This window comes from Morchella importuna (genome assembly GCF_003444635.1).
Source record: "Morchella importuna strain M04M26 chromosome Unknown Morimp01GS039, whole genome shotgun sequence".
Taxonomy (NCBI): Eukaryota; Fungi; Ascomycota; class Pezizomycetes; order Pezizales; family Morchellaceae; genus Morchella; species Morchella importuna.
The window spans coordinates 494,469-511,413 of record NW_025763436.1 but is presented as its reverse complement, the minus strand read 5'-3'; the positions used below and the strand labels follow the sequence as shown (position 1 = coordinate 511,413).

At 45.4% G+C, this 16,945-nt stretch overlaps 4 protein-coding genes across 4 annotated transcripts; 1 reads left to right on the top strand and 3 right to left on the bottom strand.

Annotated features, from left to right (window-relative positions):
• Positions 1–3,316: 3,316 nt before the first annotated feature.
• On the bottom strand, positions 3,317–3,922 carry LAJ45_09892 (uncharacterized protein; the record flags this gene model as incomplete). Its single annotated transcript, XM_046119423.1, has 1 exon — positions 3,317–3,922. One exon carries the CDS (start codon positions 3,920–3,922, stop codon positions 3,317–3,319), a length of 606 nt encoding a protein of 201 aa, XP_045967498.1.
• A 2,912-nt stretch (positions 3,923–6,834) lies between these two features.
• LAJ45_09891 (uncharacterized protein) lies at positions 6,835–8,001 on the bottom strand (the record flags this gene model as incomplete). Its single annotated transcript, XM_046119422.1, has 4 exons — positions 6,835–7,211; positions 7,269–7,383; positions 7,465–7,693; positions 7,772–8,001. The coding sequence occupies 4 exons, from the start codon at positions 7,999–8,001 to the stop codon at positions 6,835–6,837; spliced, it is 951 nt and encodes a 316-aa protein (XP_045967497.1).
• A 179-nt stretch (positions 8,002–8,180) lies between these two features.
• On the bottom strand, positions 8,181–8,525 carry LAJ45_09890 (uncharacterized protein; the record flags this gene model as incomplete). Its single annotated transcript, XM_046119421.1, has 1 exon — positions 8,181–8,525. One exon carries the CDS (start codon positions 8,523–8,525, stop codon positions 8,181–8,183), a length of 345 nt encoding a protein of 114 aa, XP_045967496.1.
• Positions 8,526–10,645: 2,120 nt separating this feature from the next.
• Positions 10,646–11,134, top strand: LAJ45_09889 (uncharacterized protein; the record flags this gene model as incomplete). Its single annotated transcript, XM_046119420.1, has 2 exons — positions 10,646–10,774; positions 10,862–11,134. 2 exons carry the CDS (start codon positions 10,646–10,648, stop codon positions 11,132–11,134), a joined length of 402 nt encoding a protein of 133 aa, XP_045967495.1.
• Positions 11,135–16,945: the final 5,811 nt, after the last annotated feature.

Here is a 16,945-nt window from a genome sequence, read left to right as displayed (position 1 = left end):
CTGCTTGCGAAAGCCGTTAACCAGGCCAAAAATACGAGTGTGGAGACATCAGGAGAGTACTTTGCATCCAGACCTGTCGCGATGATGTCACTTGACAAAGGGATGCAAAGCTCTCGTCATGGGGAACACATGTGTTGGTATGCAAGTAAGAACTCGTTTTGTGTCGTCCGGAGCGTCTGGAGCATCTGGGGTGCCCAGGCATCACAAGACGAGACTTCATTTTTTGCTGATGTTTCATCAATGCCTATTGAAATCTCATCCTTCAAGTTCCTACATTTACAACTTGAAGCGATTCAATCTTTGCAAGCTTTATAAATAAAATAGTATTTTTTGAAACGGGGCACTCTGTTCTATATATTGCTAGAATCCAATAGAGTAGATGCGGCCGTGCAAGATAGAAATCAGGTGCAGATTTATTCAAAGATACTATAGCTAGAACTCAATAATCTTTAATGGCTCTGCTACCGATTTTTTTTCCAGATAAAGATGAGAATCAGGACACTTGGGCGGGAATGATTCTGAGTATTTATACTCCCAAAGGACTTTATTCTCTGCTCCTACTTCCTTACTAAGTTCCGGTGCTGCCTTCTAGCAGAAGGGAAGCGATACCATCACTACCCCGCTTCTCTCTAAGTATCAGCGAGTGTTTCCGGTTCCGAAGGCAACCACCCTTAGTCAAAGCCTTTGTAACACCTGCAGGCTTGGTTGTCACACAACTGGGGCCAGTATGAATGAGCTGCCACTCAGGTGTAAGCTTAATCATTGCCGTAGAGCTTTTTTGCTTATTGTAGACTTCCCAGGCATAGTCCTTTCCACTACCGGCGGACATCTAATGCTCAGAGGATGTGGAGGATCACCGAGCACTCAGAGCTTCACCCTGGCTGGCCTTCTAATCATTGGCGAGGCATAGACTCGTCAGTCATTGCTCCCATAAGTAGATCTTCTTCCTAACGCTCAGAATGTAGTTACTCTGACAGCTGATAGCTAACCACACTGACGGTACTTGCATGTCACTATGCAACTGGCTTTTAACAATAACTCTCAGCATATAATCGGGCCCTGTGTGTATTCGTACACCAGACAGTTGAAATGGCTCGGTTACATTTCTCTCTCCTAATCCAATTAAGTTCAGAACCGTACTCACTACGGTGATAGATTAGAAATATCAGACTTCAAACACCGCTCAGAGCACTTTCAAAATTTAAAAGAATACAAATCAATTTCCCAATAAGAATCACTTGCGTGACATAGATGATTATGATAAAGAAAAGTCTCAACAAAAACCAAGAAACTCATATGGTCCAGAAAATATAAGAAACATCGATGTTCCCCATGTCACAAATCGTCCTGCAAAACTGTTAGGCCTATTCCGGAAAAGAGACCAGAACTAGCTGTGAAGCAATCACCAGTAGTTTTCGGGTTCACCCCGATCAATAAAAGCTGAAAACAAAACCCCGTACCTCTGCCAATCAGGACGAAACTCCGGACTCTGCCAAATACTAAGCTATCTCCATTGGACACTGAAGGGATCTTCATGAGTAATTGAGGAGCAACTCTAACTGATTCCGAGTCATTTTCTGACTTTAGTTCCGAACCCTCTAAACCATACAGAAGTGACAGTCAAGACCCAGGTACATATCAGGAAAAAATGAAATGTCATCTTGGGGCACCTGGGCGCCCGAGATGCCCGAGATGCCCCAGATGCCCCAAAACCTTTGCTTACTTGTAAACTGACAGCTGGGCGCCACACAATGAACGCTCTGCATCTTTTCGTCAAAAGACGTACTCAAGACGCAAATAACATCTTTTCACTCCAAGACGTCGTCTTGATGTCTCATGACGAATCCGTCCTCTGCCAACTGAACTTGTAATTTCTATCAATATGTTCGTATATTGACAAATCAAGATCGTCTTATCACGTCTTACGACCAATTGACTATGAATCGTAGCTCTCTTCTGTCTTTAATCTGTGTACTTTGAACCTCACACAACGTCGTTTGCCCATAAAATCTCGCCGTTTGACCATTACATACTTCGTTCTTTCTCGTCGTTTGTCCATAAAAACTCATCCTCTGATCATTGCACTTTGTTCTTTCTCGTTGGTTGCCCATAAAAACCCATTCTCTGACCATTATACTTTGTTCTTTTAGGATTACATTTCATCGGTTGCCCAAAGTAACTCATCCTCCGTCTCTGTTTCTACTGGCTGTATTTTTTAGTTTAGAAGAATTTATACTAGTATTAAACTATATATACTACTCAGGCTATCGTCTTTTGAAGTTGGTATTTCATTCTAGCGTCCCGTGTTCTTGCGCGGTCTACCCCTCCATCTTACGCTCACTTCTCCTTAGCCCTTTTCTCCGGCACCCTCCATTATACTGACAGGAGGTCTCTCTATAGTATCTTGAATAATTATATCATTATCAATATTCCTCTCAATAGCGTCATTCACTTGTTCTTCCGCGTCATCTATGTAGTCTTCGTACCCGATCGAACGACTCTACCACCACCACCCTCCCCATAATTGTCATCAAATGGCTGGTTTTCTGGCTCGTCGAAATCCGCATCGTCGTTAGTCTCTGTTATGAGCTTCGCTCGGAGACCGGCCAAAAAGCTTCTTACTCCAGGGTCAATTATTGCCTGCCTGCTCTCCGCTGCGGTAATCCTGCAGCACTGAATCTTCTTAATCCCCTTCAAGACTTCGTGTCGAATCCAGTCTAGCACTAGATTTGATGTCTGCTCGTCGGGGAAGGACTTTCTTCATATACGCATGTGTCTCTCAAAAATCACTAGTTTGTACGTTAGTAAATTATCCCCGTCAATAACATAAGTAGAAGAATGATGGAGTGTTCACCGTTACAATAGTCCTTATTGAGGACACTACTTTTCCAGTTGCTGCCTCTAATTACGTAAACTCTCAACGGATGGTATAGGACAGTAGAAACCATGCAGATAAAAGACGGGTTGATACAACTCTCAAATTTCGGATAGTTGACGGCAACCCCACAATTGGTCTTATAGTAGGCGTAGACGATAAAAAGTGGTATTTGAGATGCGGCGAAGTGCCATTGCACGGGCTATAGCCCTTAGTACTAAATCTCGCCTTCTGTATCAACAGTATATATACATCGTATTGATCGGGATCACAATTAAACCGGTAATCTGTCAGGAGGTAATCGACTCGGGCTTTTGCTTGCTCACCGATTATGCCAGTTAGCTCATAATATGATGCAATTACCCCCTTTGCCTTCTCCATCATGTGTGAACAAGCCCATTAGTGGTAGTATCTCACCTGCCCGGTGACACTGGTCGACAACTACGCTGTAAAGTCGGCTCCCGCCTTGGAAAAATTCCACGAATTTCTGACCATGTACGCCAACTTTAATACCGATGGCATTGAGTTAGTGAATAGTGTCTCTTTGGTCACTTGCCAACTAGCTTTTTCGATTAGAGTCTTGAGCTCAACGTCGAATTGACCTAAGTTACGATGTCGGAGAGCTCTTACCCTGTTGAGATCGGTAGAGTCTAGCAATGTTAATGTATTTTGCAACAACTGCTCCTCAGAAAACCCTCCGACACTGCCACTACTATAACCTGTACCGCTGACAACCTCAGGAAAGGAAGCCCTAATCGACGATGGCTTAGAAGACGTTGGGTTTTGACGGGCTTGGGGATGGGTTCTTGCTGAGGATGGTCTCACAGACTCGGAGCTTTGACACACAGGGGATTTGTGAAAAAGGTCAGAGGACTGGTTCATGCCCGTCTCTCTATTCCGTGCGGCCGACAATAACTTATTCCTCGAAGATGGCTGTTGAGATTGTAATTGCCGGGGTGGGCTTGAGAGGGGCGAGCTTGTAGGTTGTTGGGCATTGAGTCCCCCATCCTTCGTCAAATGCCTCTCGCGATGAAGTTGTGAATCCATCTGTGAACCCCTTTGTGATGGGTACTCGTATTTGGAGACATAGTCTTCAGACAATGTTTCTCGTCCACGTGTTTGTGATCGTCTGGCTGACTTTTACGGAAAGGTGCTTGGGATCTCCTGGGAAGATCGTATATGTCTTTGGCTAGTCGGTTGTCTTCCCCTGCTAAACGACCTGGTATTCTGACGAGAAGAAGGTTCTCTGTAGGTCTTTTCTGAGGGACGGGAGGAGTTAGACAAATGAAACTAACTCTCTTGCCTAGGTATTGTCAAGGATGTTTTTGTCGACTAGATGGGCAGCGCAACGTAACGATTATATAAGAAAGTACTGTATGGGGGAGGGGGGGGAGTGGAGGGGGACTTCTGCCATGATGTCATTGATATATACATGGACCAATAGCTAGAGGCAAACGACGCTAGGAGATATTTCCCGCGATGTGTCTCGAGTTTCTGGAATCCAAAAGTTAGCCCAAATAAGTCCACCAATGCACAGATTCACGCCGTTTCACTAAATCGTTTGTGGGTAGTCGAGGGCGGTAAAGTCAAAACCCTCTCAAGTCCGACTCTACGTCTCCAACAAGCAGGATAGCCATGGTAGGATGCGACCATTCTGACCAATAGTCTCATTCCCACATCACTCCTGCCTAGGCGTCGCCCTTTAATGGCATGGATAAACAGCTTTTCGAACGGAGTCTTCCCATCCTCCCGACGCAATACCCTTGGTATGGTCTATTACTATATGGAGGTATTTCGTGAACCGTCGGTTTCAGTCACGTGATTAATGTTGGCGTCCCCAGCAAGCTCACGTTCCCAGATGGTGGGCGATGGTAGGAGATGAAAAGGGCTTCGATTCCGCACCCTTCCTGTCTGGACTTTAATGCTATTTGGCATGTGTCTTATACAGCTAATCAAACGGTAATCCTACTTTGACCGGGAGGCGTATCATGTTCCGTTGATCCAGTCCGTTTACTAGAGTTGTCATAGGCTAAGCGAGCAACAGGGATTGTGTACTCACCTTCAGATTGGATAGAGGAAAGGAGGTGGGACGTGACTTGGATTGTCAGTTGTCTAATAAGTTGCTTGGCGTCGGCTACATCTTTTTGCTCAATATACTCATTACTGTGAATCTTCTTTAACCTTTGTGTATTGTATTTGTTATAGGAACTGCGGAACACTGTCCTAGAGGCTTAGGACAGTGAGGAATACGAGTGACGGATTGTGATTCGAGGACGGTCGGGTAACGAAAGGACAGGCATAGAAAGGTATCGGGTAGTGTGGGGGCACGCGGTGTTACCACACTAGTATCATACTATTATGACGGCACGCTTACTATTGGATGTCTCACCCAAAATAGAGTAGGAAGCGGGGCTTACGGCTGTAGGCTGTTTTACTTAGGGAGGTAGGTCTAGGATAATAGTATGACACAGCCCGATGACTGGCAATTGCAAGGTTCATGGTTACGTGTCGGAATTAGAATGGAGGACGGAACTATGCGGGGCGCTTTTCTATCTGGGTTATCTTCGGGAGCATTATCTTATTCTATTATCGTTGTATCAGTTAGTATTAGAAAGCGGGCCTTGGCATAGGTTCCAACATGTATAAATAGGGCTGGATTCTGCGAAGACTTGAGGGGATCATCCACGATCAAGTCAAGGAAATCCGGTTTACAATATCATCAGTTTAAACGCTACAGAATTATCGCTTAGCACTGGCTATTTCCCCAAACAGTATTCGGTCGAGTTACCCTCCTAATAATAGAAGACTACCAATGATCAGACAAATCGATAACGACCCCAATCAACGTCGAAGGACATAACTCACCTCACGTCCTGCGCCAAAAGACCCTAACAGATATGCCTAATCCTAAACCACAAGAACAACCATCAAGTAACCTGAAAGAGATAAGACTAATCTCTAAAAGACTCAAAATAGATAAAGTTAATCCCAAAAGACCAAAATAAGTAAGGCTCATCCCAAAAGATTACCAAGATGACTGTCAAATTACCCAAAATAGATGGACCAAACATATCACAACAACCACGGAAAGAGGCTAAAAAAGAGCGCCATGAAAGATAGACTGACAAAAAGACAAGAACCACAACCGTCAAATCCTAAAGGTTGCGATTAGGGTCAGAAAACTCACAAGCAGGTGACTGTAGCCTGCAACCTACTATCAACCAGTGCTACTCGAAACGAAGTTTCTTTTGAGTCGCAGGACAAGAGATAGAGGTACAGCCCTTCATAGAGAGGTTAGAGAGGTTGATGTTAGTAAGAGCAGAGGAGGTTTGTGATGTGGGAACTGGAGAAGACAGGGAATTGTTTGGAGTTTAGACACTTTGATCGAACTGGCCGATGCATTGGCAAGGTAACCCACGTCCAGATCGATTGACTTATTCCCACGCCCGCCGGGAGGAATAGCTCCATCAGGACAACAATCAATGTAACTACCTTCCCTGGTATGCTCTTCACCGGGCATCTTTTCTTGCGTAGTTCTTTCAGACACCAAAGCACTGTCAGTCTGTGAAGCAGTGGCCCAGATTTTGTGCTCTGGTATAAGGTCCCCTTGCTCTTCCTCCGGCTCACTCTCATAAGGCAGACTCTCAGCAAGCTAATCGAACAGATGGTGTCCATCATATTGACCGCGTTAGGAAAAAATATATTACCGGTACGGAATTTAGTCTAACTTATGTTGTCGATCTTTTCCCTCTTTGCTGAGCAGAAGTAGTATGAGCAGGTGTTTAGGCCGGGGTCTTTGAGCCGGTGTTCTTTGATGTCGGCGTCTTGGCTGGCGTCTTGGGCCTGGGTGTCTTTGTCTTCTTTCTCCTTGGAGCCGCCTCCTCCTCCCCTTCCTACTCTTCTTTCTCGTTGTCCTCCTCTTCTTCTTCCTCGTTGTCCAAGCCATTGTCCTCCTAGCACTATTCGTCGTCATCGTCGGCATCATCGTCGTCGCCATCATCGTCGTCTTTCTGAACCACCTTGCTCGAGCTACCCGCCTTGCCTTTCTGGGCCACCTTACTTGAGCTAGCCGCTGTTTTGCCTTTCTGGGCTGCGTTGCTCGAGCTGCCCCCTACATTGCCTTTCGGGCCCGCTTTGCTCGAGAGGCCCTTTCCGGCGTTCTCTTCTCTTAGCTTTTTTTGGGAACTCAACCCTCCACCTTCACCCTTGACTTTGTTGTTGTCGTTGTCGTTGTCGTTGTCGTCATCGTCATCATCGTCTTCATCGTTGTCGTCATCGTCGTCATCGTCTTCGTCGTTGTTGTTGTCGTTATCGTTGTCGTTGTCATCGTCATCGTCTTCGTCGCTCACCTCCACAATCTCATTTCCTTTCCTCCTCGTTTATCTCCCCCAACGAGTTCCTGTCTCCTCGACCTTCATGCCCCACGCTTTCTGGTCAATCCGCAACTGATTGTCAATCAGCACTGCCCAGTCACCATGAAAGTAGGGGAATGACAGCGGCAGTGGAGTCTGCCTGTCAGTTTTATCGCGCTCATTATAAACCACCAATAGTTTCAGTCACGGTGCAAGTCTACAAGTATTGAGCCATACTGTGACATCTTTGTCCGACTGTAGGAAGATAACCTGTTCAAATAACGGCTGGTAAACATGATATTGACCCGACGCTGTCTTGGGAAACTCTTCGTCGAGGACAAGAGACCCGACCAAATGGCGTATCGCGGGGTGTGGCAGGTCAGAAGCATCACCGTGAGTTTCAGGGTCTCGTTGTACCCCCCTGACTATCCACATGACCCCCGATAGACACGGAGCGGAAAGTGAACTAAACGTCAGATAGGGATGCCCACCAAAGATTCTTGGAGTCCAATTGGGCATTTTCCCTGGCTTCCGAAGTAGTCACAACTTCTCCTTTCCGATCCACTCAAAGTGGTATCTGGAGGGAAAACAATGAAAAATGCCGATAGGCTGATCAGAGAGATATGATGCTCTTTCGACCCTCCGTGTCTTCGCCGAGAAGGACTCGTCAGGTTCCTCGAATGTCTCGTCGTCGTCCATCTTATCTCCGGTGTCTGTCTTGTCCTTTGGCTTCTCTGCTTCGTACTCCGACAAGGCAAATTCATCAATGTTCATCAGTAAGCCTCATAATTTCTGTAAAGTGTCTCCTGAGTCTCCAGAGAATCAAAATCCATTTTGATGTCTCGGGAGAACCTCAGGAGATCCGGGAGACTGTTGAGAGACTCATGAAGATGTACAATCTTGCTGATGTTAGGGTAGCCCTCGTCCCCGTCATCGCGCAGAGGTGCCTGCACCTACTTGCTCCTCTTTGTCAAACTGCGAATTGTCGCCGTCTCGCGCTGCTTGCCCTTGCCTTTTGTATCGGTCGCGTTCCGCCTGGTCTCCTTCTTCGCTGTTTTCACTTTCGCTAACTTCGCCGCACCCTTCTTCTCTTTAAGTGCCTCAGAAAACTTCTCTCTATTCTCAGCAGACTTACGTTTGGCAAGATCTTGGAGTGTATTGTTCACACAGACTTTGATCAAGTCCTCTTGTAAAGAGCAATCTTCCTCCGGCCGTTGAAGCAGGCATCTGAATTTTTTCCACGGCGGATAACTGAGCAGGAGTTTTACTGCCTCGTCCCATTGCTCAGCTGTTGCCATAGTTCTGTTGGCAATCGCATTCTCGACAAAATAGTCATGCACAGCTTCGAACACGTTCCTCCATTGGGCTAGCGGGATTCTGAGCAAGGACTTAACTTCGGTGCCAATAAATCTGCTCTTTTTCACATACCCCTGGTGGGAATCAGAGGGTGAGAAATATAGGACTTGATAGAAATTTTACCTCTACTATACACGTTGCTCTACTAATCGACAAAACTCAGGTGCCCTCGTTATCGGCACCTTCCTTTCTTTTCTTCGGAGATGACCTTTCCTCTTGCGCCAATGCCAACTTGTTCTTACCTGACCGAGTTCCCACCATTGTAGTCAGTTGTATTAGGATAGTGGTCAAAATACGGTTGACCGTTGGTGGATGCCTTCAGGAAGATAGACTCTAGGGAAACAACGGTGTATTTAGACGCTTATATTGAATAAAAACTATGCGAATTGCCATCGTGAGAGTGTCCTGGAATCCGCAACTCGTAATGCCTAACAATATACACAAAGCAGGGGACGATAAACAAAGCCTCATCGTTGCCGGATTGGGTTAATGAATGAACAAACACGAGTGCTTTGACGGAGGTTTACAACTATTGGTGGTGAGCTCGGACAACGTTATCGGAATCAAAATTGGGAGTATCAACGTTGTTATAAATGACGTCGGGTTGTATGTGCTTGGCAAATCATGGCTTGCGGCTGACAACTCCAGGGAAACGATCGTCGGTCTGTGTGATGATCGTCATTTTACTCCGTCAGAATTCAAATGCTATAAAAATCTTCGATATCAATGTCATTGAATGCGAGAATGAAGCAGATCACAAACCAAAAGATGCAGACGACGGATCAAAAGACCAGATAGCATCCAAACTGTGCCCTTCTACCTATGGTATTACCGTCATGTTGGGAATCTTGCTAGACATATTTACCGGGTTCATGGTGGTGATCAAGCCCGTGAGGACGAAGACCAGGAGGACGAAACTACGCTGCCAGACGCCGTGCCTAGTACGCTTACATCAGCAAAATTGTACATATTCATGAGTCTCCCAACAGTCTCCCGGGTCTCCTGAAGTTCCCCTGAGACATCAAACTGGATTTTGATTCTCTAGAGACACAGGAGACACTTTACAGAAATTGTTAAGCTTGCTGATGTACTATGGTAATTGATGGTTCTGACGATGATACCGACTCAGAAGCTAACTCCTGGGTGGAATCTGACTTTGATGCTGACTCCGACAACGACAGCGCGATGATGACCGCCCCATTGACCGCAGGGCAAGCTAATGATAATTAAAAGACCACAGCATATCTACTCAACAGTGGACAAAGACTATGGTGGGTACAGGGCTATCGAGACTATATGAAAGAGAATTGGAGGCCTTGGGCGGGGTTCAAGAATACGGCGGCATGGACGTTGTCTCGTTTCTTTATGGAGTACAAATTGACCTCTACGTCAATTGACACCTACTTCAATTAGTGGTTGAATAAGAATACAAAGGACGGATGTTCCTTTCAGTCCGCTTACACCTTCCATAAACAGCTCGACAAAATGACTGGCTTCCCACCCAACTTTCAATATGGGACCGTTGGGGAAGGCTTTGGGAGAATGACCGATTTATACTACAGGAATCCGGTCGAATTGTGAGGTATCTCTTGGGTCAACATTGCTACAAGTCGAGCATCGTTTATCTGCTGTAGGGGGTCTAGGACGCTGATGGATATCAACTCTATTCCGAGATGCATACAGCGGACTGGTGGTGAAATATGCAAAAAAGAGTTCCCATCGGGGCCACGATTGTCCTGATTATCTGCAGCTCCGATGTCACACACCTGGCAAGCTTCTCTGGAGATAAGAAGACCAGGCTGATATATATGACGATAGGCAATATCCTGGGCAAGTTATGATCTAAGCCGTTGGACAAGTCACATTTGCTGCTTGCACTATTGCCAATACCTCATCAAAGGGGAGACTCCGGTCATGGGCGGCGGAGATGCTGAAGAGTGTCATGTCCATTATACTGGAGCCTCTGCTGCACTTTGACCAAAGACTCGGCATCTTAATGGGCTGCTCAGACGGATAGGAGAGACTTTGTTGGCCGATTCTAACCGCATGACTTTCGGACCACATGGACAGCCTCAATGTTTTTAATACCAAGTTCAACTTGTTCCTCAAGTACGAGATGCCCATCAATAGACTAGGTGAATACGAAGCCGAACCGCTCAAGACCTACCCTCGTGATCAGTACGAATACAAGGTAATGTATCGTCAGTACAGGGCGCTGAAGGTACTGGGGAATCCGACGAGAGGCGAAAAGCGGTAGCTGGAGCCGCTGACCAAGTAGTTCGATTCTCATAGTTTACGACCTTTGTACAACCCTTTCTGGAATCTCCCCTTCGTCCAAGCCTACGACCTCCATAAGCCATACATGCTGCACGTGGTATACTTGAGAATCCTGAAACAGCTTATGGAGTGGCTGGAGGACTTCCTGAAAGAACATGGTCATTTGGATGAATTCAACGCCATATGGACGCACATGCCACTTCACCCTGGATTTACCCCCACCGATGAAGCGCTATCAAGCAGCCAGTCAATGGCAAAGGAAGGAGATACATAATTTTCAGAAGAAGATCTTGCCAGCCCTGGCGTCTGCCCTCAGGAATCAATCATCTGCCCAGGCAGAGCCATTCAAGAAAGCATTTCAATACGTCCAGGCATTGGTAGACTGGGTACTAGTCATCCAGTATCGTTCTCATAACGAGCTGACGATAGACATGTTGCATAGTTACCTAAAGGCTTTCCATCAGACAAAGGATATCTTCAGGAAATATCATACCAAGAGAAAGACTGAGAGACTAGTGTCGGAACACAAAGGATTGCGCGGGGAATACGATGACGAGTGAGCAGCCCTGAAGGACTATTTAAGAAAAATACGAAGGGTGGTCGCAGAGCAAATGCTAAATCTACAAGTGGAAACCAACAAGATCTTGGGAACAGAATCCCACTTCAACCTCCCCAAAATACACCTCATTGGCCATTTCGCAGAGCACATTCGTCAATACGGCAATATTCCGGAGTATTCGACTGAGTCTTGGGAGTCAGCCCACAGGGATCAGATCAAAATACCGTAACGTCGGAGCAATCACGTTGATCCTGCGATGCAGATACTTTGGACGTTTAACCGTGATTACACCTTTCTCATTTGTGAACCAAATCTTCTGCAAATTACACAAGACGGCTTTTCGAAATCTGAGCTTGTCGGTAATTTCTACATCTTAGAGCCACATCTCAGAAGGAGAATGTAGGCCACAAAACGGGACCTTAAAGACCCTCAGGATGACTCAGGGTTTCAAGCACAGTGTATCGCGCCATTGGTCTATTTAACAATCGACATCAGATTGGAGAAGAAATGGGTCAAATGGCCAGCCAAGTTGACAAACGTTCAGGGTGTAGATATCCCTGATGCTATGAGAGGACTAGGGTATAATATCCGGCGGTATTTCAGGATGGAGCTTCTTCTTGGGTCCAAAAACACCCCCGAAGACATCGATAGCTGGCGGGTAAACAAATTCAAGCAACTCAATATACCCATCCTTTTGCACGACGAAGGCGACGAGAGGACAATTCACACACTTTGTACGACGGGAACGCTGGGTTACAGACTGGGGGATTCACTGAATGACTGGGTTTGGTTTTGTCAAAAGCCAATTAGCCTGGAGGTTTTGCAGGCCTTATGACCAGCAAGGCTGCTTGCGGTCCTTAAGCTCAAGGACCCGGGACATACTGGGCCTAGACCTTTGGCTGCGATACAACCATTGAAGCTGGACTTCAATAAAAACCCCAACGTCGACCACGGGCTGATAAGTGTGTCGCGTTGCTCTAATTCACCTGACGATATATGGGTAGTAAATATAAAAAGCATTTTGGGCGCCGTTGATTTGGTACCCGAGACGACGTCAGCTACCAATGACAGGTGGTTTATCAATAGTACTATCGATCTATCGACATACAATTTGATTTACTGAAATAAAGCTGGGCACTTGACTGGAGCCAGTCACATATAGATTTTATACGGGTAGGCAAGCGACAATTTATATTCAATTTAGAAAATGAGGCATAATGACAAAATCGCTGAGGGACTCGGGTCTTTAGCAGTGGCGAGCATTGGAGATTTCTCACGGCGGTCGGTAGTAGCAGTGTGTATTTAGCAATGTGTACTTATATTTACATTTCTGACAGGTGTCGTTAGCAGTGTGTATTTAGAGAGAATGATTCATAGACTAAGATTTCTGATGGGCTTGTTGATGGCAGTATGTATTTAGACAGAATGGACTTAAATTTCTGACAAAAGATTCAATGTTGAAAGCTCGTGAAGACGAGGATATTTGGCAATAAGACGAACGTATAATGGTGTAATTAAAAAATGACCTGTCTGCATCAAGCGATGCTTTTCTTAATTGGAGCTGTCAAATGAGCATGTTTTGTAGTCAAAGAACAAGGGACAAAAACTGTTGGGGCATAGGACGAGGTTTTGTGAGCAATAGACGAGGTTTTGGGTGCGCAAGACGAATTTGGACGTTTGGGCGCGTGGATTCCTCCTGGCAAAACCCGTTTTTTGCTGATGCAGGCACAGCAATAAGCCCACTAGCAGCAGTCTCCACTACTTTCTCAGCACACAGCAGTATTTCATCAGAAACCATTCTATGAGCGACCGTACCTGTAGTTAGTGCTACCCCACCAGCATCCTCTAGTTCTCCGCAAAAGAATGTTGATTAGAAGACTATAGTTCCAAGTCAGGTTCTTACTCGATCTAAGTCTAGTGCAGTCCGTTCAACAGCCCCAGCAACAGGCCCTTCAAAAGACCAAGGAATTGGCGCAGCAGCAACAGGCCCAGCAACAGGCTACTCGAGACGACCAGCAGGCTCTACTACTCCATCACCAGCGCCTGTAACGGAGCAATTTCAACTGTCTTGTGTATGAGTACACACAGGGCTCGGTTATATACTGCGAGTTATTGTTAGAAGCCAGTTGCACACTGGCGGTGATATGCAAGTACCGGCAGTGTGGTTAGCTACCAGCTGTCAGAGTAACTACATTCCGAGCGCTAGTAAAAGGATCTATTCATCGGAGTAATGACTGACAAGTCTATGCCTCGCCAATGACTAGGAGGCCAGCCAGAGTGAAGCTCTGAGTGCTCAGCGATCCTCTGCATTCTTTGAGCATGATAAGTCCTCCGGTAGTGGCAGGGACCTTGCCTGGGAAAGTCTACAATAAGCGAAGAGTTCTACAGCAATGATTAAGCTTACACCTAAGGAGTAGCTCATTCATGCAGGTCCCGGTTGTGCGACAACCAAGACTGCAGGTGTTACAAAAGCTTTAACTAAGGGTGGTTGCCTTGGGAACTGGAAGCACCCGCTAATGCTTGGAGAGAAGCGGGGTAGCTGTGGTATTGCTTCCTTTCCGCTAGAAGGCATCACCGGAATTTAGCAAGGAAGTAGGAGCAGCGGAATGGAATCCTTGAGAGTATAAATATTCAGGATCCTTCCAGCTCAACGATCTGATTCCTCAGTGGTCAAGAGAGCTATTAAGTATTTTCTACTCGGCAGTAGAGCCCTTAAAAATTATTGAGTTTTGCGAAAGAATCTTTGAATAATCGAAACCTGATTTCTATCTTGCATGGCCACATCGTTCTATCAGATTCTAGCGATACGTGGAAAGACTGTCCCTGTTACAGTGTCTATCAATACTCCACCGAGGGCTCTTGCACTGGAGAACCCTACGGCCAAGCCTCAATGCCCCTGTCAGTTATCTTCTAGTACAGGCTTGTCCGAACTAATACACCATACCTCACCAGTAGAACAGAAATGGATTTGATTCAAGCCATTACTGATTGTACAGGAGAGATCCCTGAGTCTTTCAGAGACATTCCAGAGGGCATTTAAAATGACACAAGCAAGCAATGCGAAAATGATTTTAGGTATACTCAACCTACCTAAAGTGTACCAGCATCAGCAACAGCCTAAAGATGGATATGCAAAATGTAAGTTGGGTCAATAAAAACATCTCTGGATTGATTGCGTTTAATGCCCTATGCCTTTACTTAATGAACCTACCTTCCCTCGATGGTTTTCTGTCAATTTGGAATGAGGGTGAATCTGATACCCATAGAGCACTAGCGAGTGCTCTACAATGGCTCATCATAGATGTTTGTATGAAGGGTAAGCTTGAAGTTTCAAGGGGATAGGAATACTGTCAGTTCAAAGAGGCTGTCAATGATAGCGATTATCATGATCATGGCGGTGGTCAAGCAGCCGGAAGACGCTACCGGTAAGGGAAAGAATGTGCAGTACCTCTGGAACTCTTGCAATCTTCCATAATGGTTACCGTAGTAGACCCCAATTTTCCAGGGGCATTTTTTATTCTCGTTCCATCACCTATTTATGACTGGAATATCCCCTGAATGAACCATCATTTATTGGAATTTTGACTAAGATAACTTTCCCCCAGCTATACAACTTGATCTTGAAGGACACCAAACCCGGCAAAGTAATCAAGAATATATGGAGGTCAATTGAGAATATCCCCCAGCAGCTGTTCCTCCTATTTGGCCAATGCAGTTACAAATTACCAATTCAAAGGAGCTCGAGGGATGGTTGAAGAACAGCAATGTCAGGCTTCGGAGAATATTAGTAGTCCTCTACAAAGTAAGTATGGGTTCTAACTCGGGTGATGCGGAATCCCTGTAACAGGGAGAGCCTTTCCACATATAACGAGAATACGATAAAAGATTTGACCATGCAAAATAGAAATGTGGTTTAGATTATTCCAATGATTTATCGCTAGAACTCAATAATCTTTAACGGCTCTGCTAGCGAGTAGAAATTAATTGATAGTTTTAGGGAAAATTGGAGAAAATCGGATAGTTGGGCGGGAAAAATCTTGAGTATTTATAATTCAAAGGACTACACTTCGCTGGTCCTACTTCCTTCCTAAGTTCCGGTATTGCGTTTTAGCGGAAGGGAAGCAATACCACTAGTACCCCGCATCCCTTAAGTATTAGCTGATGTTTCCTATTCCGAAGATAACCCACTTAGTCAAACCTTTAGTAACACCTGCAGCCTGGATTGCCATGCAACTGAGGGCCTGCATAGATGAGCAACCGTTCAGGTATAAGCTTAATCATGGCTGTAGAGCTTTCGGTTATTGTAGACTTCTCAGGCATAATCCCTGCCGTTTATCGGTGGACTTACAATGCCTTGGGTATGTAGAAGATTGCCTGTCACTCAGAGCTTCACTCTAGCTGGCATTTTAATTATCAGCGAGGCATGGACTTGTCAATCCTTGCTCACATAAATATATTCTCTTCTTAGCCCTCAGAATGTAGTTGCTCTTACAGCTGGTAGGTAACCACACTTCCGGTACATGTATATCAATATGCAACTGGCTTCTATCAATGACTCTCAGCATATAATCGAGCACTGTTTGTACAAATAAACGAGACAGTTGAAGTGGCTCTGTTAAACTACTCCCCTATTCCTGAATCTTGGTCTTCGAGATATATAATCTGAAATGTCTATTCTATTGCAATATATGTAACAAACAAAATCTTGTAATATGGAATGTACGAAATCCGAACGAACTCACTATAGCCCTAGAGCCCTCTTGTCTCTTGGCTTCTTGGGCTACCTCATATGGAAATCCCAGAGGGCTTCTTCAGCACTCTTCCTAAAATGCTCCTAGGGTTACCATGTAATATTCTCATTCTCGCATTCTTCCCATAATAGCAGGTATTCTACCCTTCTCCTCTTATTGTTGACCTGAGTGTCGTCTACCTACCAGATGATTCAGTTCTGTTCTCCTGCAATTTCCTCAGGTTCTGGCGGGGGAACACTTCCCTCTGTATCAAACGGTGCTCTGTAGGGTTCTAGGAGAGAGACGTGGAATACTAGGTGGATTTCCATCTAGGGGGAAAGAGAGAGCTTGTAGGTGCGAGTACCAGCAGCTTCCAGAATCTTGAATGATCCAATCTTCTTCTAATCTAATTTTCCGAATAGCCGCTTGTTTACACATTATGCCGGGCCAACATAATTTCATCACCAGGCTTAGTCTCAGTCTGTACTACCTCATTTGCGTTATACCACCGGGCAATCTTTAGCCTAGTCTTCCAGAAACTTGTATTCATAGCCTGCCAGATAGATTCCCAATGAGACATCATGACCTCGCTTGCTCATCAATAAAAAACAAGTTTGGCCAGGATAAATCTGCATGCTCAAATATCCAAATTCGTCTTCTCCATCCAAAACCTCGTCTATTGCTCACAAAACCTCGTCCCGCTGCTACCAAAATGTGACACATCATTATTTAGTGTCAAGTAAGCATACAAAATGTGATAGATCGTCTTTTAATGCCTATTGGGCGTTCTAAATAT